General features: G+C 35.9%; 1 protein-coding gene and 1 pseudogene across 4 annotated transcripts in view; one reads left to right on the forward strand and one right to left on the reverse strand.

Annotated features, from left to right (window-relative positions):
* The window catches only part of AFG1L (AFG1 like ATPase), a 198,507-nt gene that overhangs the window by 171,255 nt on the left and 1,605 nt on the right, over window positions 1-25,647 (reverse strand). Inside the window, exon 1 of one of the 4 annotated variants that reach the window (XM_088795525.1) lies at window positions 19,720-19,765. The exons of the other annotated variants lie outside the window; for them this stretch is intronic. Coding sequence (XP_088651651.1) covers window positions 19,720-19,750 — 31 coding nt within the window. The 5' untranslated portion in view covers window positions 19,751-19,765. Of the gene's footprint in view, window positions 1-19,719; window positions 19,766-25,647 lie in introns of those variants that run through there. 4 annotated transcript variants of the gene reach the window in all.
* LOC109449135 (large ribosomal subunit protein uL23 pseudogene) lies at window positions 3,141-3,615 on the forward strand (annotated as a pseudogene).

Consider the following 25,647-nt stretch of genomic DNA (forward strand, 5'->3'; position numbering starts at 1 on the left):
CTATAGTGGTATGACTCCCCTACCTATGGCTCCGTGGGTGTTCCTTTTTGGCCTCACCATGTCCTGTGTTCTTATGTGGGGAGTGGGACCAGAGGCCCCGCAGGCCGCCCCGCATGACAAATGGTGGAGCGAGCAGGGTCCCCTGCACAACAAATGACGCAGCGAGCAGGGTCTCCTGCACGACACTAGAAGAGCCAACCTGGTGAGGACAAACGGCAGAATGCTGACGAAAGCCGAGCAAAGTTCTCCAACAATGCAGAGCTGCCAAACCAGCTCTGGCCCACCTACTTGGATTTTTATGTAAAAGAATAATAAACTTCTACCTTACATTTCAAGCAGTGTATTTTGGGGAATCTTTGTTACAGAGGCCTAAATTGTACCCTAACTAATACAGGGGCTTACAGCCTACAAAAAAGAATTTAAGAGTCTCCTGGAATCCTGGGCCTCACAGGAGCAAGCACGAGGCTTGGGTTCAGTGTTGAAACTGGAGGAATACATTGAGAGTTCAATTAAGGTTTCTAGCAATTTGAGATATTTACCAGAGTGGTATAAGAAAAAATACATATGGTCATTGTCCACAATCCCTAACACAGGGCTCCTAAAACCCCTGGAATTTCCTGAACACAAGAGTATCTTTGTTATTCATCATGAGCACCTTTCTATCACACCTGTGCTATGCTAATGAGGTAATTTAGGATAGGGCCCCAAGGATAGCTTCAGGACAGGGATGGTTCCCAGAGAGACCAAGTATTTAGAGGGTTGGAACTTTCAGCCCCACCCACCCACCTCCTATGAGGGGAGGAGAGGCTGGAGATTAAACGCTATAAACATTCTTGGACAATGAGATTTGGAAAGCTTCCCAGTTGATGAACGCGGAAGTGCTGGGAAGGAGGAACACCACAAAAGGGTATGGACGCGCCCATCCCTTTCCCTGTACATGTCTTCCACTTGGCTATTCCTGAATTGTATCCTTTATAATATTATAACAAACTGGTAACCATAAGTAATGTTTTTATGAGTTCTGTGAGACATTTCTAGTAAATTATCGAACCTGAGGGTCGGGCGTGTGGGAACCCCTGAATTGTGTCGGCCATGCAGAAATGTAGGTAGCCGGGGCAGACCATTTGCGGCTGGCATCTGCAATGCAGCCAGTCTGGTAGAACTGAGCCCTTTAACTTGTGGGGTCTGATGCTACAACTCAGATAGTGTCAGAATTGAACTGAACTGTTGGATACTTAAAGGTGTTGGAAGATTTGAGAATCTCATAAACAGGGAAAACACTCTTTTCCACCCCCTCTCCTTTAATTTTTGGAGCCAAACAAGTAAGAAACCCAAAGGTAATACTAATTTCCTTCCCCTCCATCCCACAATCCCTTTCCCCAGTCCTCATCCAGAATCTCAACCAATCACCAATGCTACTGAATTTTACATCCTAAATACTCTCAAATCCATTCCGTCTTCTTCCTCATATTACCACCACAGCTGGGGCTTAGCCTCCCTGCTCTGATTACCTCCTGCCCCAAACTTGCCACCACCACAATCTCTAAACCATCCATCGACTACAGGGATGACCTTGCTAAAATCTAAATGTGATTTTATCAATAATTTGCTTGAAATTCATCTCATTGTGGTTTTCAAACATAATTTTAACAGCAGTACCTCTTATAAAACCATCCATGGAATCCTAAATTTATTAAAGAGAACATTGGGAGGGGGGCACAGAGTCCCGCCCTCTCACATCTTCCTCATTCCCTCACCCATACTACCTCCCTTTCCAAAGCAGCCCCTGAAGTCACTTCCCTACCTTATAGGATCATATTCAATATGAATAGTGTGCAGAAATGAGCTAACATAGCAAGCCAGAGATTACTACTGTCCTTAGAAAGGCCAGCTTGCAAAGTTGGGTGGGATTCCAAGAGGGTGTCCACCATTCCCAGAAACGGTAAGAGGGATTCACTGTGCCCAAATATTTCTGTCATGTACAAGCAATGTGGTTCGTGCTAAACACCTAACTTCCTTTTACAAGTCTAGAATTTCAGCACATGCTGGGCAGAGAGGCTTATGATACCACCCTCAGCCCTAGGCATTGAGTCCCTAATGAGCTTCTCCAACAGACAGTATTTCATACCTGCTGTCACAGTTTGTTGCTGGAAGAATTAAGCATATCCTGTGTGACCACTGGGAGAAGACTCTTAGATGCTCATGGCTAATTTTCTCCAGATTTTGCCCCACGTGTCTTTTCCATTTGCTGACTGTAGTTTGTATCCTTTATAATAAACCGTAGCTATGAGTACAACTACATGCGAGTCCTGTGAGTTCTCCTAGCAAATCACCAAAGTTGGGGGTAGTCTTGGAATCCCCAACAAAGATAGTATCCTCATTCCGGGGTTCAAGGAATCCAGAATAGGGCCCCAGCCTGCATTTTCTGACCACTCTCCCTCTACTCTCCAAAATGCAACCATTGATACAAGAAATGATTGAGTACTTACCACATGTAATGCGTAATGTCATGGGAAATAGGGAACATCAAAGTTGTTTTTTTAAACAACTTTAGGAGGTGGAGGGACAAAAAAAAAATGCAGCAGTTATGTTTCAAGATTAACTGGCAGCAGCAAGTAAAATTAATTTGGATACAGAGAAACTGGTTATGAAACCTATTATTCTAGGTGGGAAATAATAAAGACCCACATTAGGATAAACAATAGCAGGAATTAAAATTATTTTGTTCTCATAAGGTACTCGCACTACCCATGAAGTGATGTAGTAGTATTTGAAAATAGACTTGGATCGGTTGTAAATATATATCACAAACTCTAGGGCAACCACTAAAACAAAGTGGAAAAAAAAAAAAAAGGAAAGTATAACTGATATGGTAAGAAAGGAGAGAAAATCAAATCATATGAAATGCTCAATTAAAACTACAAAATAGAAAATAGAAGACAGAAACAGGAACAAAGAACAAGGGCATCAAACAGAAAACAGTAACAAATATGGTAGGTATTAATCCAACTATATCAATAATTTATTTGAATATCAATGGTATAAATGTACCAATTTAAAGACAGATTGTCAGGGTGGATCAAAACACAAGACCCAGCTATATGTTATCTACAAGAAATCCATTTTAGCTTTTCACGAAGATGGCGCCAAAAGTGAAGAAGGAAGCCCCTGCCCCTCCCACAGCCGAAGCCAAAGCAAAGGCTTTGAAGGCAAAGAAAGCAGTCCTGAAAGGTGTCCACAGCCACACAAAAAAGAAGATCCAGACATCACCCCCCTTCCAAAGGCCCAAGACACTGCGACTCCGAAGGCAGCCTAAATATCCTCGGAAGAGCTCCCCCAGGAGAAACAAGCTTGACCACTATGCCATCATCAAATTCCCCCTAACTACCAAGTCATCCATGAAGAAGATAAAAGAGAACAATACACTTGTGTTCATTGTGGATGGATGTCAAGGCCAACAAGCACCAGATCAAACAGACTGTGAAGAAGCTCCATGACATTGACGTGGCCAAGGTCAGCACCCTCATCAGGCCTGATGGAGAGAAGAAGGCATTTGTTCAACTGGCTCCTGACTATGATGTTTTGGATACTGCCAACAAAATTGGGATCATCTAAACTGAGTACAGATGGCTAATTTTAAATACAAAATTTTTTCACTGTAAAAAAAAAGAAAGAAACCGATTTTAAATATAAAGGCTCATACAGATTAAAAGTAAACGCATAGAGAAACAATATACTATGTTAATGCTAATAAAAAGAAAACAGGAGTAGCTATATTAATTTCAGACAAAGCAGACTTCAAAGCAAGGAAAGTTATCAGAGATATAGAAGGGCAATTATATAATGATAAAGGAGCCAATTCTCCAAGAAAACATAACAATCCTTAATGCATATGCACCTAACAACAGACCAACCATCAAACTAAACTATGTGAGGCAAAAACTGACAGAACTGTTAAGGAAAAACAGATGAATCCACTATCATTGGTGGAGACTTCAACACCCCTCTAGCAGGAGTGGACAGATACAGCAGACAGAAAACTCAATATGGACACAGTTGAACTCAAAAACACCATCAATAAACTGGCTATAATTGACACCTATAGTATACTTCATCCAACAACAGCAGGATACACATTCTTCTCAAGCTCATATAGAAGCAAAACAGACCACATTCTGGACCATAAAACACATCTTAACAAAGATAAAAGCATGGAAATCATATAATTGTCTGCTCTCAAACTACAACGGAGTTAAGCTAGAAATCAGTAACAGAAAGATAACTGGAAAATTCTAAAATATGCAGAGATTAAACAACACACTTCTAAATAACATAAGGGTTAAAAAAGAAATCTCAAGAAAAATGTAAAAATATTTTGAACTAAATGAAAATGGAAACATAAATATATCAAAATTTGTGTGATGCAGGAAAAGCAATGCTTAGAGGGAAATTTATAGCAATGATTCATACATGAGAAAAGAACGAAGACCCAAAATCAATCATCTAACTTTCTACCTTAGGAAACTAGAAAAAGAAGAGCAAATTAAATCAAAAGTAAGTAGAAGGAAAGAAATAAGAATTAGACCCATAAATCAATGAAATTGAAAACAGGAAACTGATAGAGAAAAACCAATGATACCAAAAGCTGGTTCTTTGAATAGAGCAATTAAATTGATAAGCCTCTAGATAGGCTAACAAGGAAAAAAAAGAGAGAGGACACAAATTGTTAATATCAGAAATGAAAGAGGGACCTCACTATAAATCCTCATGGGCATAAAAAGGATAATGAAGGAATACTGAGAACTCAATCCACACATCTGATAACCTAGATGAAATGGACAAGTTCCTTGAAAGACACAATCTACCAAAACTCACACAAGAAGAAACAGACAATCTGAATAGGCCTACATCTATTAAAGAAATTGAATCAATAATTAATATTCCAAAACAGAAAGCATCAGTCCCAGGTGGGTTCATTGGTAAATTCTACAAACATTTAAGAAAGAAATTATAATAATTCTCTACAATCTCTTCCAGAGGATACAAGCAGAAGGAATACTTCCTAACTCATTCTATAAGGCTAGCATTACTCTAATACCAAAATCAGAAGAAAACATTATAAGGAAAAAAAACTATAGACCAATATCTCTCATGAACATAGATGCAAAAATTCTCAAGAAAATACTAACAAATCAAATCCAACAATACATAGAAAGAATTATACACTACAAACAAGTGGGATTTATCCCAGGAATGCAAGGCTGCTTCAACATTCAAAAATAAATTAGATGAATACACTATCATCGTGGATTGTGTACCGTGTTTCCCTGAAAATAAGACCTAGCCAGACAATCAGCTCTAACACATCTTTTGAAGCAAAAATTAATATAAGACCCAGTCTTATTTTACTATAATATAAGACCAGATATAATATAATATAATAAATATAATATAATATAATATAATGCCAGGTCTTATATTAATTTTTGCTCCAAAAGATGCATTAGAGCTGATTGTTCAGCTAGGTCTTATTTTCCGGGAAACAGCGTAATCCATCACATCAGCAGGCTAGAGAAGAAAAGTCATACAGTCATATCAATAGGTACAGAAAAAGCATCTGACAAAAATCCAACATCCATTCATGATATAAAGTCTCAGTAAGAGGGAATGTCCTCATCCTGATAAAGCATATCAAATTCAAAATACAAAAGGCCTACAGCTAACATCATACTTAATGGTGAGAAACTAGAAGCTTTCCCACTAAGATCAGGAATAAGACAAGGATGTTCCCTCTCATCACTCCTTGTCAACATCATACTAGAGGTCCTAGTTAATGCAATAAGGCAAGGAAAGGAAATAAATAGTATGCAGATTGAGAATGAAGAAATAAAACTATCTTTGTTCACAGATGACATGGTCGTCTATGTAGAAAATACAAAAGAATCAACAAAATAACTCCTGGAACTACTGTGCTTTGCCATGTATAATGTGCTCCCATGTTTAATGCACACTCACGTTTTTGGCCTGAACTTTCAGGGAAAAAAATCTTGCATTTTAATTTTAAATTCAAATTTTTATTTGTTTACATTTAGGAACTTGTTTTTGCATTTTTTTTTTGTATAATAAATTTAGCATTTATTTTTTAATATATGATAATACAAGAAATTTTATGTAACAAAGAATTACAAAACACAAGAACAGATACAAGGTACCAGAAATTTTATGTATCAGTAACAAATTTATGATATTTACGCATCATAGAAAGCCAAGAACTTTTCATCGTTGCAAGTTCGTCATAAGTTCAACAAAACATATTATCATATTCCAGGGTATTATTCTGCATATGGATATCGTTATTGATTTCTAGAGTTACACTCTTAACTCATAAGAACACACAAAAAAATTAAAAACATTAAAATAGATACAGAATAAGTACTACCCATGTATAATGCGTAACCTTATTTTCCCCTCACAAATTTGGGCAAAAAATATGCATTTATACATGGCAAAATTTGGTAATACTTAGGTATAATCCTCACAAAATATGTACAAGATCTATTATAAGGAAAACTACAAAACTCTAATAACAAAGTCAAAGAACTTTAAAATGTAGAGATAGTCCATGTTCATGAATAGGAAGACTGAATATTGTCAATTCTTCCCAATTTTATCTATAGATTAAACGCAATCCCAATCAAAATCCTAGCAAGTTATTTTGTGGATATCAACAAAATAATTCTAAAATTTAAATGGGGAGACAAAAGACTCAGAATAGCCAACATAATATTGAAGGAGAAGAACTAAATTGGAGGACTGACACTACCCAACTTCAAGATCTACTATACAGCTACAATAATCAAGACAGTGTGGTATTGGCAAAATAATAGACAAAGAGCTCAATGGAACAGAATATTGAGCCCAGAAATAGACCCACCTAAATACAGCCAACAGTTTTTTGTTTTGTTTTGTTTTTGTTTTTATAGTACAAACAGCATTTATTTGATTGCAACTGGAAGTGGGACAGGAGAGGATAAGACAGCTCTGGCTCTTAGGGTGGCTTCACAGCCTTCATCACCATCCTCCAAAAGCACAGCCAACTGACCTTTGATAACGGAACAAATACAATACAATGGAGCAAAGATAATCTTTTCAATAAATGGTGCTGGAACAACTAAACACCCACATGAAAAAAAAAAAAAAAAAAGAATCTAGACACCGACCATTCACCTTCACAAAGATTAACTCAAATGAAGCATAGACCTAAATGTAAATCATAAAACTATAAAACTCCTAGAACATAAGAGAAACATAGGAGACACAGGAGAAACTAATATGACCTTGGGTATAGTGAGGACTTGTTAGTTACAACTCCAAAGGCAAATCCATGTAAGAAATAACTGATAAGCTGAACTTCTTAAAAATTAAGAACTTCTGTTCTGCAAAAGACAATGCCATGTCTCATTAGAGGACAAGCCACAGACTGGAAGAAAATATTTGCAAAAGATCCATTTGATAAAAGGACTGTTATCCAAAATATACAAAGAACTCTTAAAACACACATGAAGAAAACAAACCATTGTTTTTTTTAAAATGGGCCAAATACCTTTTTCTTTATTTATTTAAGAGTTTATTTGAGCCAAACTGATGACATATGCTGGGGAGCAAGATCTCACATGCTCTTAGGCCAAAGACTTTAACAGACAATTTATAATAAAGATGGGATTTAGAGACAGATACATTCCTAGCACAGTTATCAATTAAAAAAAAAAAATGACACCTCACCAAAGAAGATAAACATATGACTGAGAAGTATATGAAAAAAATCTCTAGATCATATGTCATCAGGGAAATGCAAATTAAAACAACAATGAAATCCACTGCACATCTATGTGAATGGCCAAAATCCAGAACACTGACAAAGGAGGATGTGACTGGAGCAACAGGAACTCCCATTCATTCCTGGCGGGAATGCAAAATGGTACCACTGCTTTGGAAGACAGCTTGGTGATTTCTAACAAAACTAAACATACTCTTACAATATGATCTAGCAATCATGCTACTTGGTATTTACGCAGAGAAGTTGAAAACACGTCCACACAAAAACCTGCGCAAGGATGAGTATCGCAGCTTTACTCATAATCGCCAAAACTTGGAAACAACCAAGATGTCCTTCAGTAAGTAAATGGATAAACTGGTCCATCCAGACAATAGAGTATTATTCAGTGCTAAAAAGAAATGAGCTATCACGCCATGAAAACATATGGGAAAACTTAAATGCATATTACTAAGTAAAAGAGCTCATTTGAAAATGTTATATACTGAAAGGTGATATTTTCTAACTATGTGACATTCTGAAAAAGGCAAAACTATGGAGAAAGTAAAAAGATCAGTGGTAGACAAAGTGGGGTAAGAGTAGGGAGGAGGGATGAATAGGTAGAGCACAGGAGGTTTGGGGGCAGTAAAAATACTCTGTATGATACTGTAATGATGGATACAGGTCATTATACATTTGTATGAACGCACAGAATGTACAACACCAAAAGTGAACCCAACAGTCCATGCATGTGGGGTCAGGGGTAAAGGGTATATGGGAATCTCTGTACCTTCCTCTCACTTTTGCTGTGAACCTAAAACTGCTCTAAAAATATAATACAATGTTTAAAAGAGAGAGAAAGAAAGAATCAGTCAGGCAAGACACTCAAGGCTGAGAGATTGGCCAGCTTAGGCCTGGATAGCAGCTGTATAAATTGAAACACAAAGGCATCTCAAAGCTGCACTAAATTAAATCTCTTCCTACATCAGTATACACAAATTATGTGATGCTGCTGCCATATTATTTTGATTGGTATTAATTTGTCTTATTGTACTCCAAATGGACAGTGGGAAAATGCCATTCTGAAGATCCACACACTAATCTACACACATAAATGAAAGATTCTAGAGGCCCAAAAAGTCTGTGCTGTTCTAACACGTCAGTTTTCTACCTTATTTCCACTCTCTCCTAAACTAAGTTTTAGGAAGATACCACTATACAACAGAGCCCATTTGCTATAAAATTTCATCGACATCATGATGTCCTAGAATCTGAATAATCTATGATAACTGCCTACATAGTATTTTAAAAATTACTTCTATATTTTTCCCCAGAAAAAAAAAATGAGTTTCCCCAGGCTTTCAGTAGTTCAGGCTTTCAGTTCGATTCCCCCCTCCTGTTTGTTTGTTTGTTTGTTTGTTTGTTTGTTTGTTTGTTTTTGACGTGAATATAAAAACAAGATTTTATTGTCTTCGTAATAAAAACCAAAGGTGAAGCTTAGAGCTGGACCACTTGGTCCTTCCTCTTCTTATCTCTTCCCAGTTTAAAATACTTGCACGTCTTAACAGCCAGCACGCCCTACTTCTGCAGTTGGCCTCAATGCATTCAAGCCTCAGCACAATCTCCTTTGCACTTTCAGCCTTTTTCTAGAAAATCGGCCTAGTCTGCCCACCACAGCCTCTCCGCTTCCTGTCATAAGGCCGCTTTCTGTGGGCATACAGAGATTCCACGCACTTTTTGTCCTGTGTCACTTTTGGGGTTTAGTGCTTGCCACACTTCTTACAGGAAGTCTGGCAGGCTTTAGAACATACTCCATGTTTGCTTGCTGGGGCACTATGACAGGGAAAGAAGCAATATCTCCCAATTTTTAAGTTCTCATCTTAAGAGAGAAGTTTAGAACAAAAATATTCTTCTGAAGTTCTGCAGTCTTGCAGGCTATGCTAATATGCTCTAGTTCACTAATATCACTGCATGAATAAATAATATACTAAACTGCAATTATGCTCTTCTTAATGGCACGTTTCATGTGCACATTAAAGTTTGAGAAGCATTATGCTAGGGAATGACTGGGGACTCCGACAGATTTTGAAGAAAAGCCTTCCTGTGGAAGTGACATTTAAGTTGACACCTGGACGCTGAAAGGAGTTGGCTCTGAAGATCTGGGAGAAGAACATGCCAGGCAGAGGGAAGAGCTCTGGCAAAAACCCTAAAGTGAAAATAGAAAAAAGCTTCACTTTTCTGAGGGAGAAAAAGAGTTAAATGACCAAGTTGGAGTCTGTCACAAGATGAAGCTGGAAAGAAGAGCAAGGACCAGTTCATGGAGAGTCTTGAAAGCCATGGTAAATACTGTGAGTTTTATTAGTAGGATTAAGAACAAGTAGAAGACTTTGATCAGGGATGTGACACAATTTGATTTATTTTTTTAAAGATTACGCTAGAAAATAAGATGGTAGGAATGCAAAGTTGAATTGTATGGTATGTGAATTACACCTCAACAAAGCCATTAGTATGTCTATTTTTAAAGTGGAAGCAGAGAGACCAGTTAGGAAACTGTAATAGTCCAGTTCAGAGACGTAAGTTGGACCAGAGAGTTCGTATTGTAGGTTAAGGAAACTGACCAAGATCGTGCAGCTAATCACAGCAGCAGAAACAACTGATAACCTGTACTGAGGACTTACTAAGTGCCAGGTTCTTCTCTAAGCGCTTTGCACATACTAATTCATTTAACCTTCATGACCACTGTATAAGGTAGGTGCTAACATTATTCCTACTTTAAAGCTTAACAAACTGAGGTACAGAAGGGCTAAGTAACCCGTCCGTGTTCCCACGACCAGTAGTGCTGCAGCCAGCATTTGTACCCACAGGCGCAGGGGAGCTGCATGTTCCAGTGGAAAGAGTGTGGGCTCTGGAGTCACACCCTCTGGATCCATCTCCTGACTCCACCGTTTTGACTCTCAGTCACAGTAACGTCATTCTCCATGGCAGGTGGGGCCCGTGATCACCATCCGAGCCAATGATGCCTCAGGGAAAGTCAGCTTCTGCCTAAGTTTCCCGTGATGCTCTTCAAAAGGAGATGAGGATAGGAACTTACTCCTTCCTGCGCTTGTATTATACTTTTACTTGTCAAATAGGGTACCTGGACTGCTGCATCGTAAGAACATGTGGGGAATCACTGTTGCCACACAGAAGACAATCATGGTCTTGACATATGTTGGGATGGTTAATTTTATGCGTCAGCTTGCCTGGGCCATGGGGTGCCCAGACATTTGGTCAAACATTATTCTGGGTGTGTCTGGAAGGGTGTTTCTGGATGAGACTAACATTTGAATCAGTAGACTAAGGAAAGCAGATTGCCCTCCCCAGTCTGCCCTCCCCAGTAGCTGGGTGAGTCTCATCCAATCAGTTGAAGGGCTGGCTAGAACAAAAGGCTGGCCCTCCCGCGAGGAAGAGGTTAAGCTGGGAGATCACTTTTCTCCAGCCTTTGGACTCACACGTAAACATCTGTTCTTCCTGGGTCTTGGCCCTGCCAGTCTTTGGCCTACACCTACATTGTCGCTCCTCTGGTTCCCAGACCTTTAGACTTGGACTGGAGCCACACGCCAACACTCCTGAGTCTCTGCATCTCCAGTTTGCTAACTGAGGATGTCGGGACTTGTCAGCCTCCACAACTGTGTGAGCCAATTCCTTATAATAAATCTTTCTAAATGTATACACATCCTATTGGTTCTGTTTCTCTGGAGAACCCAAATACACGTCATAAAGCTTAATTATATTGACGCTGTTTCCATAGAGCCAGTGTGATAACAACACAGGGGTTAGGTGGCTTTCATGTTCTTTGGTGCTTTAAATTGGAATGGATTTCTAATTCTTCACAGAGGTAGGTAGTTACAAGTATGTCAGAGATATTCTTTAGAGACTTAAGCAAAATGGTGGACCATACTGTTTCAATAGAAAGTAAGCATTTTCCCTTTAAGAAATGTGATTTTAAAGGTTTTCTTCGTCCTTAATGTTTTTTGTTTTAATACTTGAGACTAAATGATAACCAAATGCCAACTTCATACTCAAAGTCAATAAAGATGTGGTTTAAAGTGCAGAAACTATACACAACTTGTCAATAAAGTAGGGTTCAGCTTAAAAACATTCTGTAAAGATTTCTCAGCTCAAAAATATCCTATGATCCAGGGAAAGAAATAAAGATAGGCAAGATGACACATGACTGCACAAATTTAAAGTTTCCAAAGTAAAGAAAACTATGGTTTTGCATTAGTCACTCATTATTCATACAGTTGTATACCCAGAAATAGGTATTCGATACAATTTGTGATGAATCTACTTTAAGGCACTATGTGTGTTTACTTCAATGGAATAATTAAGGAAGTTATATGAAATAAACAGACTATAAGAGGTATTTACGTAACCCAGAAAAGCTATATACTTTATCTTCATTTTAACACTTTAAGGTTTTCTTTGCAAAATTCGGATTCATTTGAAAATTCATGAGTGACAGAATTCTGAAAAATAAAGAAAACAGAAAACTAATAAATGTCTACTACACACCCAGTGCACAAACAGCACTTTCTTTCTATATATTATCTTACATCTCAAAAAAAATTTTTTGAAGGGGATATTATTCCTTACAAATAAGAAAACTAAAATACCTCAAAAGGTCAGAAAACTTAAGTGAACGACCTAGCCAGGATCTGAAGCTAAGTGACTCTAAACCCCGCAGGATGTCACCCTCTTTAAACCACCATAATACATACACCAGTGAGGCCAGGCTCCCCTTTGTTGCACTCAGGCAACAGAAAATCAAAACACAAACCTCTCTCAGCCGCTCTCATTTTAAGTACTCAGGCCTCCTGGAGCAACCACCAATCCACTCCTCCTGGCTCCCCATCCTCCTCAGGCCCTGCCAGGCTCTGCCCTGCCTGCTCTCTACGGTCAACCTGCCTCCACACTCTTCCAAAACCCACCAGCAGCAACAGCTTTTCTATTAAAAGCCCAAAGTTGAAGAGTTAGACGGAAGAAATTCCTTTCCATATAAATCTAAAAGCCCTTGTATTCATATACTTGGCTTTTAAGAATTTTGACAAACAAGATTTAGTAACACCTCTTTGAGCTTTGAGAACAAAATATTAATATATTTGCACTAAATGAAGACATGGTGACCTAGCCCTCAAATATGAAGATGACGCAAAAACAAACCAATGCTGGATCATAATCATGATTCAGGATGACGTTGGTGCTGCAAAACTGGGATGGAACTACCAACATGAAACTTAACTAAGGTGTATTTAGGTTCCAAAACGTAATGCTACTTCCAAACCTATTAAGCAGAAGAATTCAACAAGCAACAAATAATTGTAAAGCATCTACCGTGTTTCCCCGAAAATAAGACCTAGTCAATCAGCTCTAATGCGTCTTTTGGAACAAAAATTAATATAGTATTATATTATATTATATTATATTATATTATATTATATTATATTATATTATACCAGGTCTTATATTATAGTAAAATAAGACCGGGTCTTATATTAATTTTTGCTCCAAAAGACGCATTAGAGCTGATGGTCCGGCTAGGTCTTATTTTCGGGGAAACACGGTATAGAGTGCAAAGCTCTATGCTAAAATCTTTTAATACAACCAGTGGTGAGCTAGACAGACAGTGTAACTGTACTCGAAATACTAAAGGTGCACTGCAGGAGGGCGGGGGGAGGAATACAACAACAACAACAAAAAGAATAAACAACTTATAAAAAGTGGGGTGTGCAGGGAAGGGAAGTGGAGGGTGCTAAGAGATCACAGAGCCACAGCCAGTAACCTCGACTAGGGAGTTAAGGAAGGGTCCTCAGAGGAGATGATGTTTCAACTGAGAACAAAAGAGGAGTCAGGCAGGGAAAGGTGGAAGGAAGGGAAGGAGATGCATTAGCCTGAAAGAAGGCTCTGAAAAGCGACAGTAGAGCACCCCAAAGAAAATAAAACAAGTTCAGTATGGCTGCCATATAAAGTGGAAGGCAGATAGGGGCAAGAGTTGGGCTACTAGAGAAATATAAAGGAACCAGGTAACACAGGGCCTTGCAGTGATATGCAGTTGGAATGTAATATTGAAGGCAACAGGAAGCCACTTGTGCACTTGAACAAATACAGTGGCTTGATTGTGGCCCCTCTTAATCAAAGAAGAAGGATACTGGAAAAATATTTTAACAGCTTTATCTTTCAAACATACTAGCAATAACCAGTTGGAAAATACAATAGAAAAATAAAGGGATTCCACTTACAATTACAACAGAAAGTATAGAATAGAGAAGAATAAAATTAACAATCAATTTGTAAGATCTGTATCAAAAAACTGAAATCTTTCTCAAAGGCAGAAGTGAAAATTTGGGAAACACTGACAAAATGTTATTAGAAAGAAAGGCACAACATTATAACATTGCCAATTCTTCACCAACTAATTTACAGATTAAATACAGCCCTACTAAAATCCTAATCCAAAGTCCTTAGAAAATCATGAAGAAGCAATGAGGGGGATCTTGACTACCAGATGTGAAAATAAATCTAAAACACTGAAAAAGAGATCAATGACTACGAGTAGAAAAGATATTCCAAAAAGAAGTCTTTATGGAATAATTTAACAGAATAAAAGAGGAAAGCACACCAAGTCTTATCATTGTTCTTTTCTTTTATCACCCAACTTGTAAATTATATATTTGCTGTTCATTTTCTCTGCCCTCTCAACTGGACTGCAAGCTACAAGAGGGAACGTCCCATACCTGTTTAATTCACTGTATACCTAGCACCACAATGCCTCGCATAAAAGCACACAATAAATATTTGTTGGATAAATGAATTAAGCAGTGGAAAGCAATAGATTATTCAACAAGAGACATTTGGAAAACTGGAAGACAATTAAAAATTAGATTATCTCCTCATACTACATACAATGTAGTTTCCAGATGGTTCTAAAATGTAAATATTTAAAAATTCAAAGCCAAAAAAAGAAAATATATGTGAATATTTATCTAGTAGTCCAGAGCTCTGCAAACGATGGCCTGCAGGCCAAATCAGCCATGCCCATTAATTTATATATTGCCTATGGCTGTTTTTACACTACAATACCAAAATTGAGCAGTTGCAACGGAGACCATGCAAAACTTGGCAGAGACCTGCAAGGCCAACAATATTTATTATCTGGCCTCTTACAGAAAAAGTTTGCCAATCCCCAATCTACTCTCTTAATGTGAATTTTCTAAGCCCAATCCTGTCTGGATATCACAATCACCTGTGAAACTCAGACTTAATGAATCCCCATTAAATCCCAGTAGGAAGGGATCAAAAACCTAAATGTAAGAGCTAAAACTATAAAATGCTTAGAAGAAAACGTAATTGTAAATCTTCATGACCTTGGATTAGGCAATGATTTCTTAGATATGACACCAAAAGCAAAAGTCACCGAAGAAAAAATAAATTAAACTTCATCAAAATCAAAACTTTTATGCATCAAAGTACATTATCAACAAAGTGAAAATACAACCCACAGAATGGGAGAAAATATTTGCAAGTCACATGTCTGATAATGAACATGGCTCCAGAATATATAAAGAACTCTTGCAACTTAACAATAATAAGACACACAACCCATTTTTTTAATGTGCAAAGGATTTGCATAGACATTTCTCCAAATAAGATATCTGAATGCTAAAGAAGCACATGAAAAAATGGTCAATATCATTAGTCATTAGGGAAAATTAAATGCAAACCAAAACCACAATGTAATAGCACTTCACACCCATAGAATGCTGATGATGAAAAAGACAATAGTAAATGTTGGAGAGGATGTAGAGAAATTGGAATTCTCATGTTGCTGGTGGGGATGTAAAAAGTAAAATCCTTATGTTAATGCGGGAGGCTCTGGATGTGTTGGGAGCAGGGGGTGTGGAGGAAATCTGAGCAGCGGCCAATTTTGCTGTAAGCCTAAAACTGCTGTAAAAAATCAAATATATTAAAAATAAAAGTTTTCCAATAGCTGAATCAAGTATCCTTTTTTAAAATTTATATTTAATTGAAATTAAATATAAAATTAAAAATTTAGTTCCCCAGTAACATTGGCCACATTTCAAGTACTCAGTTTCCATATATGGCTAGTGGCTATGGGTCAGACAGCTCAGGTCTTCTCAATCTTGAACAAAGAGTGGAGTTGGAAGACATACAGCCACATATTAAGACTTATAAAGCTAAAGAATTAGCACAGTGTGATATTGGCACAAGAATAGAACCAATGAACAAAATAGAGGCTCACATATATATGGTCACTTGATTTATGTCAAAAGTGGCACTGCAATAGCCCAGAAAAAAGATCTCTATTCAAAAAATATTCCTGGATCAACTGGAAAACAACATGGAAAAAAAATAAACCTTTACCACAACCCAACATTATACACAAAAATTAATTCCAAATGGATCATAGATCTAAATGTGAAAAGTAAAACAACAAAGCTTCTAAAAGATAATTTAAGAATACCTGCATGACCTTAAGGTAAACAAAGATTCCTTAAATAGGGCACCCAAAAAAAGACTAATCAGTGGACTACATTAAAATTACAGACTTCTTTTCAGTAAAAGACTCCATTAAAAACTGAAAATGCAAGCCACAGACTGGTAAAAAATATTTATAATCTATATATTTGCCAAAGAACTCATATCCAGAATATATAAAGAATTCCTACGATTCACTAAGAAACAGAATCCAGCAATTCCACTTCTGGGTATTTATGCAAATAAAAACAAAATCACTACCTCAAAAAGATATCTGCATCCCCATATTCATTGCAGCATTATGTACAATAGCCAAGACATGAAAACAACCAGTGTCCATCAACAGATGAATGGATAAATCAGTAGTAGTATAAATCAGGAAGTTGATTACTGCTGCGAGGAAAAAGCTAGTGACTTAGAGGGTGCACAATGGGAGCTTCCAGGTACTACGAATGTTCTATTGCTTGATTTAGGTTGTATTTACATAGATCTATTCTTTTTTATGAAAAAATTACTGAGCTTTATACTTATCATTTGTATAATTTTCTAAATGAATCTTATACTGTAATAAGTATACTTTAAAAACAAACAGGTGGTCAGTTAGTTCAGTTGGTTAGAGCGTGGTGCTAGTAATAACACCAAGGTTGCCTGTTCGATCTCCGCATGGGCCACTGTGAGTTGCGCCCTCCTTAAATAAATAAATAAATAAATAATAAATAAATAATAAATAAAGTCAACAGTAGTTGTCTTTTCTGCATTTTCTATGTACATATAGTATTTTATAATTAAAAATAATTTATTTTTTAAATAGAAAAAAAATAACTAATCAAATACAAATTGGAAAGACCTGTCTTAATAGCCCTAGGAGTCTTAAAGTGAGACATGAATATGACTTGGCCACCAAAACTTTGCAACAGGACAGAGAAAAAGTAACCTACAATTAGGGCTATCCAAAAACGAATAGGATGCCTCAAAAAGAAACAATTAAGGCAGAAATTATACTATGCTCATCTGACATTTGACTACATGACCCAGAGGTCCTCTTCAACTCTAATATTCGATGATTCTATGAATGCTATCTTTATATCTTGTTGCACAGCAAATAATTCACAACTACTTGAATTCCTTTGAAAACAGTATCCATAAGCAGTATCTTATAAATGAAAATATTTTACCTTAGTGACTTACCTGCATACTATAAATCAAATTTCAACAGCTTTCTTTTAAACATCATGACAAAAGTAATAATTTGTATTTTCTAAGAACCTCTCTAGATGTTCAGAATATCCAGAGAAAAGGAGTTAATTAAGTGCAGGAGAACAAAAACCATCCCTGGTTATCTACAGAAGCCCTTTGAACAATCTTAGAAAAATCAAAACTGTATTTTCTAGAATTCAAAGCACTGAAATCAGACCGAGCCCTTTGCCATTGTTAATATAAGTGAGTCCTCCCCCAATTAAAATGGTTTTAGTAATTCTATATAGTGTTGAGATCATTCCATTTCTATTCACTGACTGGAACCCACCACCTCTGGCATTTCAGCATTAATATTTCAATTACTCCTAGCATAGTCCCACATTTAAAAAACATTTCTTATAGTTTTCATAGGACTTTCTTATATAATAAATTATTTGAGCCTCATAAATGACATGCAAGAAAAGTAGTGAGGATAATTAATCCCATTATACAGATGAGAAAACAGAAATACCAAATTAAATGATTGATTCAGTATTACAGAATGAAACCAAAACACAATCTAACTAATGACATGACACTATGTAGAGAGGACCCTAAAGAGTCCACCAAAAACCTACTAGAACTGATTAATGAATTCAATAAAGTAGCAGGATACAAAATTAATAATCAGAAATCAATTGTATTTTTAGACACCACTAACAAACTATCCGAAAGAAAAATTAAGAAAACAATCCCACTTACAATTGTATCCAAAAGAAAATATCTAGTAATAAATATAACCAAGGAGGTAAAAGACCTGTACTAGGAAAATTATAAAACAAGAAATTGAGGAAAAAATAAATAAATGGAAGCATATACCATGTTCATAGATAGGAAGAATTAACATTGTTAAAATGTCCTTACTACCCAAAGCAATCTATATATTCAGTGCAATCCCTATCAAAATACCAATTGCATTTTTCACAAAACTAGAACAAAGAATCCTAAAATTTATATGGAACCACAAAAGGTCCCGAATAGCCAAAGCAGTCTCAAGAAAGAAGAACAAAGTTGGAGTTATCATACTACCTGATATCAAATTATATTACAAGGCCATAGTAATCAGAACAGTATGGTACTGACATAAAACAGGCACACAGATCAATGGAACAGAATAGAGAGCCCAGAAATAAACCCATTCCTATATGGTCAATTAACCTATGACAAAGGAGGCAAGAATACACAATGAGATTAAGATAATCTCTTCAATAAATGGTATTGAGATAAATAGACAGATACATTTAATGTAAGTAAGATCTGAAACCATAAAATTCCTAGAAGAAAACACAATCAGTAAACTCTTTGACATTGCTCTTAGCAATATTTTTTTGGATGTCTCCTCAAGCAAGGAAAAATAAACAAATAAATAAACAAATGGGACTACATCAAACTAAAAAGTTTTTTGAACAGCAAAGGAAACCATCAATAAAACGAAAAAACAACTTACTGAACGGGAGAAGATATTAGCCAATGATACTTCCAATAATTATGTAATTATATACATATATAATTATATATATTATATGTGTAATATATATTTGGATATATGTAATATATATCCAAAATATATAAAGAATTAATAAAACTTAACACCAAAAAAAACAAATAACCAGATTAAAAATAGGCAGAAAACATGAATAGACATCTCTCCAAAGAGGACATACAGATGGCCAGTAGACATATGAAAAGATGTTCAACATCACTAATCACCAGAAAAATACACATTAAAACCACAATGAGATATCACCTCACACCTGTCAGGATGGCGATCATCAAAAAAATCAACAAATAACAAGTGTTAGCAAGGATGTGGAGAAAAGGGAACCCTCATGCACTCTTGGTGGCATTGCAAATTGGTGCAGCCACTATGGAAAACAGTATGAAGTTTCCTCAAAAAATTAAAAACAGAATTACCATATGACCCAGCAATCCCACTTCTGGGTATTTTTCCAAAGAAATTCAAAACATTAATTTGATGAAATATATGCATCCCTATGTTCATTGCAGCATTATTTACAATAGCCAAGATATGAAAACAACCTAAGTGTCCATGAATAGACGACTGGATAGAAGATGTGGAACATATATACAATGGAATATTACTTAGCCAGAAAAAAAGAATGAAATCTTACCATTTGCGACAACATTGATGGACCCAGGCATTATTATGCTAAGTGAAGTAAGTCAGACAGAGAAAAACAAATACCATATAATTTCACTTATATGTGGAACCTAAAAAACAAACGAACAAAAAAACAGAAACAAAATCATAATACAGAGAACATTTTGATGGTTGCCAGATAAGAGGGGGTTGGGGGGATAGACAAAAAAGGAGGAAGAGATTAAGAAGTACAAATTGGTGGTTACAAAATAGTCACAGTGATGTAAAGTACAGCTTAGGGCATACAGTCAATAATATTATAATAACTACGTCTGGTTTCAGGTGGGTACTAGACTTATTGGGGGGGATCACTTCTTAAGTTATATAAATGTCTAACCACTATCCTGTACATTTGAAACTGATATAATAGTTAATGTCAACTGTAATTTAAAAATAATTTTTTAAATAAAAATTAAGAAAATAAAAGTAGATCTAAAAAGAAAAATCACAATCTAGTCTGTCCAGGTCACATTTTATTATTCATCTGGTGTCCCATATGTTCACCAGTCCTAAGAAAAAAACCGATCAAAATTTGTCCAAGTAGCAGTTATAGAATAAAAGGAGCTTCACTTCTTCACAAAAAGAAAGAAGATTGTTGCCAAAAAGAATACACACTTAGTTAAATGATATCAAAACTATATAAGGAATTTAGATTTCCAGTTTAAAATGTTTACCCAACTGCTGAGAGAAAAATGCACAATCAGGAAAAGCACATTTAATATTTCTAAAGGGCTGCATTAAAATTTCAGCTGTAAACTTCATTACTGTAATTAGATTTTTAATGCATATTTGTTAAACATCCATTCAAATACTGTGTTCACAATTATTCATGAGTTATTTGTACATGTGCTAATTTTAACAAACTATAAACAGTCGCCACTGACCAGAAATGTTCTCCTACAATGATAGAAGCCCATGCTAAGGTCATAGGCAGCCCATTTATGCCCTAATATGTTTAATCATACCCAAAAGACAAATATCGAGCTGCTTTTTGAAAACTGCAATGGTCACCAATGACCCAAAAAGTCAGATTTACCAGTGACATTAAAGACCTATGTTTGAGTCAGTGATGAAAAAAACAAAGTACAGAATAGAAGAAAATCAAATTTTAACTAAATTCTTTCTTTAGAAAAACAACATAAGCCATCATCAAGGAATGCATCATGAGATGATTTACTTTATTTATTAAAAAAAAAAAAAAAAGGCTGATTTAGGAACTTTAAAAGGGTGCTTTTGATTTAAGTAGAAAAATTATGAAAATTAAAACTAAATGCTTGCTGGTTATCATTCTTTTCCTTTAGAAGCTAGTTAACCTTAAATGTGCCAATGTGTATAACTTAACAAAAGAAAAGAAATAGTACTTTAAATTTCATGATAACAAATCAGTAGAATACTGCCTAAAAATCTGAGTAAAGCTATTCTGAAGTAATTATAGGCATGGCCTAGCATACTGAGTAACTCCTTAATATTCACCCTGCTCATACATTATTTAATAATGAGATGTAAGGGATCTATTTTCCTTCAAAAGATAAAGAAAAGTAACATCTCTTCATTCTATTCATTTATTTTAAATTTTATACCCTCACACACATATATAAATGAGAATTTTAAAATGGAATCTTACATATGTGTACCCCTATGGTCATTGCCGCATTATTCATGGTGGCCTAGACATGGAAACAACTGAAGTGTCCTTCAACAGATGATTGGATAAAGAAGATGTGGTACATATATACAGTATAATATTGCTCAGCCATAAGAAAAGATGAAATGTTGCCATTTGTAACAACATGGATGAATCTTGAGATTATCATGCTAAGCGAAATAAGTCAGACAGAAAAAGTTGAGAACCATATGACTTCACTCATATGTGGGATGTAAAACTGAAAGCAACAAACAAACAAAAACTCATATACCCAATACAACAGTTTGGTGGTTACTAGAGGGTAAGGGGGGAAAGAGGGTGGAAGAAGAGGGGTCAATTATGTGGTGATGGAAGGAGACTTGACTTTGGAAGGTGAACACACAATACTATATATGTATGTATATATATATATATATATATATATATATATATATATATATGATTTATTATAGAATTGTATACTTGAAACCTATATAATTGTATTAACCAATGTCACCCCAATAAATATAATAAATATTAAAAATAAAATAACTAATAAATTAAATGGACTCTTACAGGAGTTACATTTAAGATATAAATTGCATTAAGAAGCTATGAAGGAAATACTCTAAAAATTTTATATTTATGCTTTAAAATTTGTTGAAAACTGCCACACCTAGTCAAGAATAAGGTTAGATACTGTATTGAAAAAGTAACTTCTAGAATGATCTGGATGAAAAGAAGAAATAAGAAAGGACAAGCAGGAAGTAAGAAGTGAAAGAAGGTTATAAAAAAAAGACCCTGAAGTACCTCCAGTACCTTCAGTAGGGCAGGCGTAGAAATGGGACCTCAATGGAGGACTTTAGATCTTAGGCAAGGAAGACAAAACACAGCAGGAACGGACATATACAAAAGGGAGAAATTAGAACAAATCTTAGTCACAGGTCAGAGAAAACATGAGTAACCTAAGAAATCAAGCTGAAGCTAGATGAACTTTTGTCAGAGAATTCATAGAGCATATACTGCACTGGGCCCAAACGCTGAACTACCAATTTCTAGACCCTTAATATCCATTATTTCTGTGGTACTTTTTGTGAAAAGACAAATTCAAAATATTTATACACCATTTAAATAGTCATCATTTACTTAAACAAAGAGAATAAAGCTCTTAAGGTATGAAGTAGTGCTAATAAACAGTAGCTCAATAATCCATTTCTGGCCCTTTGAAGTTCCTTTCCATCAGTTCTACTCTTGGGCCTACCCATTTCATCTGCCCCACCCTCTACTCTAGAACTACATCTAGGGTACTCGCTATGCTTATATAATAAGCTGTGCTATGTTTAAAAAAAAAAAAAATTAATGGAAAGCAACCATTATATAGTTAGTCTCAGGAGTAGACATGAACATTCTTTCCTAATATGATAATAAATGTTAACGGAGATCCAAAAAACACGAAGTTTCACTTAGAGTGTTCACCTAATTGGGTAAATAAACATCCAAAGCCCATTTTCTTAACTATTAATCTATACTATGAATAAATTATACCAATTCATATGGCTAAGGTAGATTAGTTCTACTCATATTAATACCTAATTGAGATCTCCTGTGGACATTTACTAAAGAGATTGTGGAGCTAAAGGTAAATACGATTCATCATTTAATAAGAGACACCTAAAAATATAACATTGAGATACAGAAGGATACTATAAGAAGAAGAAATCCCAAGATGTGACTCACATTACCTTGCCTCTAGGAAATAAACTTAAATTCTAAGGTTTGCTTACATAAAATAGAATTTCAGATATGCTAATTTTCAGTTTTAGAAAACCTAGAAACATTTTCCTCGTTGGCTTCTCTCCTAGTTCTCCTACGACCTCACTGTTCCGTGACAAGTTCCCATTCTTCAGCTTTAAAATGTCAGTTTTCCTCAAGGACTCAACCTCAGCCCTTTCTCCTTTTCACTCCACAAATATTCCCAGGCAAGCTCTTCCATTCTCAGGGCCCCCAACACCTCAAATTTCCTTTCTTAGTCCCAGATCCCCATATTTCCTACAATTAATTGGACTTATTTACCTGGAAGCGTCATAAACACCTCAAATATAACAAATCCAAAATGTGATCTCCCCCTAAAATGCCCTGGGCTTACTTTTTGTTTTGTTTGCCTTGATAGGTACTTTGGCAATGCCATTAAATTACCCAAACTAGGAAACCTAAACTGACCTTAACTCCTCTCTTTCCTTGTCTCTCCCAAAGCCTATCAATTCTATCAAAGCAATGTCTCTGAATTTCCTCCTTAGTTGCCCTGCTCTCCATCCTCACCAGGGCAGTAACTGAGGCCCTAAAACACTTTCCCCTGAACTATTACCACTTCCTTCTAAACAATCACCCTGCTTCCAAATCCCCACCCCCACCCCATCCCAGGCATTCCTGATCTGTTTTTCAGGTGGCCACAAGAATAATCATGCTAAAAAAATCTGACCACTTCCTAAGAAACCTCCAACAGCATCCCACTGAGCCTGACATTGCCTTGACACGTGTACAGGGCTCTTCTAACCAGATCCCAGCCCACCCTCCAAGCTTCATCTCTAGCTGTGCTCACGAATGGACCATAAGCAAATTAGGACTATGTACAGCTCCCTTCTACACTTTTGCTAAAAAACCCTTCCCTCTCCAAGCAGAGCTGCTTTCTCCACTGTAGTCCTTCAATATTCCAGATGGGCCTAGATCATGGTGTTATTAATGTTCATTGTTATGGTAAGTAGCTAGCGGAACATAGTGGTTAAGTTTGTGGTTCTGGCAAAAATGTCTGGGTTCAAATCCCAGTTGAGTGGCCATGCCTGCTTATTCATCTATAAAACAAACATAAAATAATTTTATATATCGAGTTTTTATGAAGATTAAATTATGAGAGAGAGAAACTGCTAGCAGACTCCCTGGAACAAAGAAAGGGCTCAGTAAGTGTTAGCTATTGTAATTTCATCTCCCTTCCAAGACTGAGCTATTTAAGGGCTGGAACTCAATTTCATTCACTTTCCCCACACACACATACTTAATACAAGGCTTTAACTGAATTAGCAATTTTGAGGCATTTAACACCCACACCATGGACACGCTGATTCCTAATAAAATACTTCCCCTTAACTGTCTAGAGGTTGAATAGCTGTTGCATTAAATGAAGATACACTAAGACCTCAAAGAAAACAAGGGTGAAATCAAAATTGAGCATATATACTTAAATTACATAAGATATCAAATTTCACTTTCGATTTTTAATAATCTTATTAATGGAAATACACCTATCTCAAAATAGAATTCATAATGTATTTCCTAAGGAGTTTAAAGTTAGGCAATCAGGTGATTTCGATGAACAGCATTTTAGGACCCTTCAAGTTTTCACAGTTCCAATTTCCACAATGTCTTGGAGCCAGGGCTGGCATTAAAGCTTAGATGACACATAAAAACAAAGTTAAGAACATGCAAAATAAAATTTAAAAACACGCTCTTCCTTTCCCCTCATTCTTTTCCTTTATCTATTTTATTCTTTTAACATGAAGCCACTGCTTTCATCACATTACACTGTAGTAAGTAGACTTGAAAAGATGAAAAAAGGAGATAACATATAAAAATAAACAGTAAATAACCAAAAAAAAATCAAGAAAGTCATAGAAAAATTTGTAAGACTCTAAATACTAAACATTTCAACTTAAATTTTTCTTTTATTTAAAGAGGGAAGGGAGTATCTTTAGTTACAGTTAAATTGACCTCTATCCTAATTGCATTTTCATCAAATCTCTACACTCAGCAAAATTTTGAGTGCAGAAGGCAGTATGAGCACAGGTTAATAGCATAGTCTTTAGGTTCGGTTGTACGTCCAAGTATAGCCTTTACCTGAACCCACAATTTCTGCCACTTACCTAGCCATGTAACTTCCACAATCTTGGATTCATCATCCCCCAAATAATAATTAAATGAGATAAGGTATGTAGAAGGCACTCAGCATAATGTTATGTAGAAAGCACTCAGTATTGCATGACATAGAATAAGAATTCAGTAAATCTTATATGTCATTAGGATGATGTTCCTTAAATCCTAATTTTCATAAATTATGGTCCATGCATAGAATGGAATTCTATTTTAACCGTTTAAAATATGAGGCAGAGTTCTATACTTATTGATATAGAATGATCTCCAAGATACACTAAATAAAATAATAAAAAGGAACAGAACAGTGTGTGTGTTACCACTTCTATTTTTTTTAATACATATATTTATATG

The sequence above is a fragment of the Rhinolophus sinicus genome, chromosome 2 (genome assembly GCF_057876585.1).
Source record: "Rhinolophus sinicus isolate RSI-liver-muscle chromosome 2, RSI-T2T, whole genome shotgun sequence".
NCBI classification, from domain to species: Eukaryota; Metazoa; Chordata; class Mammalia; order Chiroptera; family Rhinolophidae; genus Rhinolophus; species Rhinolophus sinicus.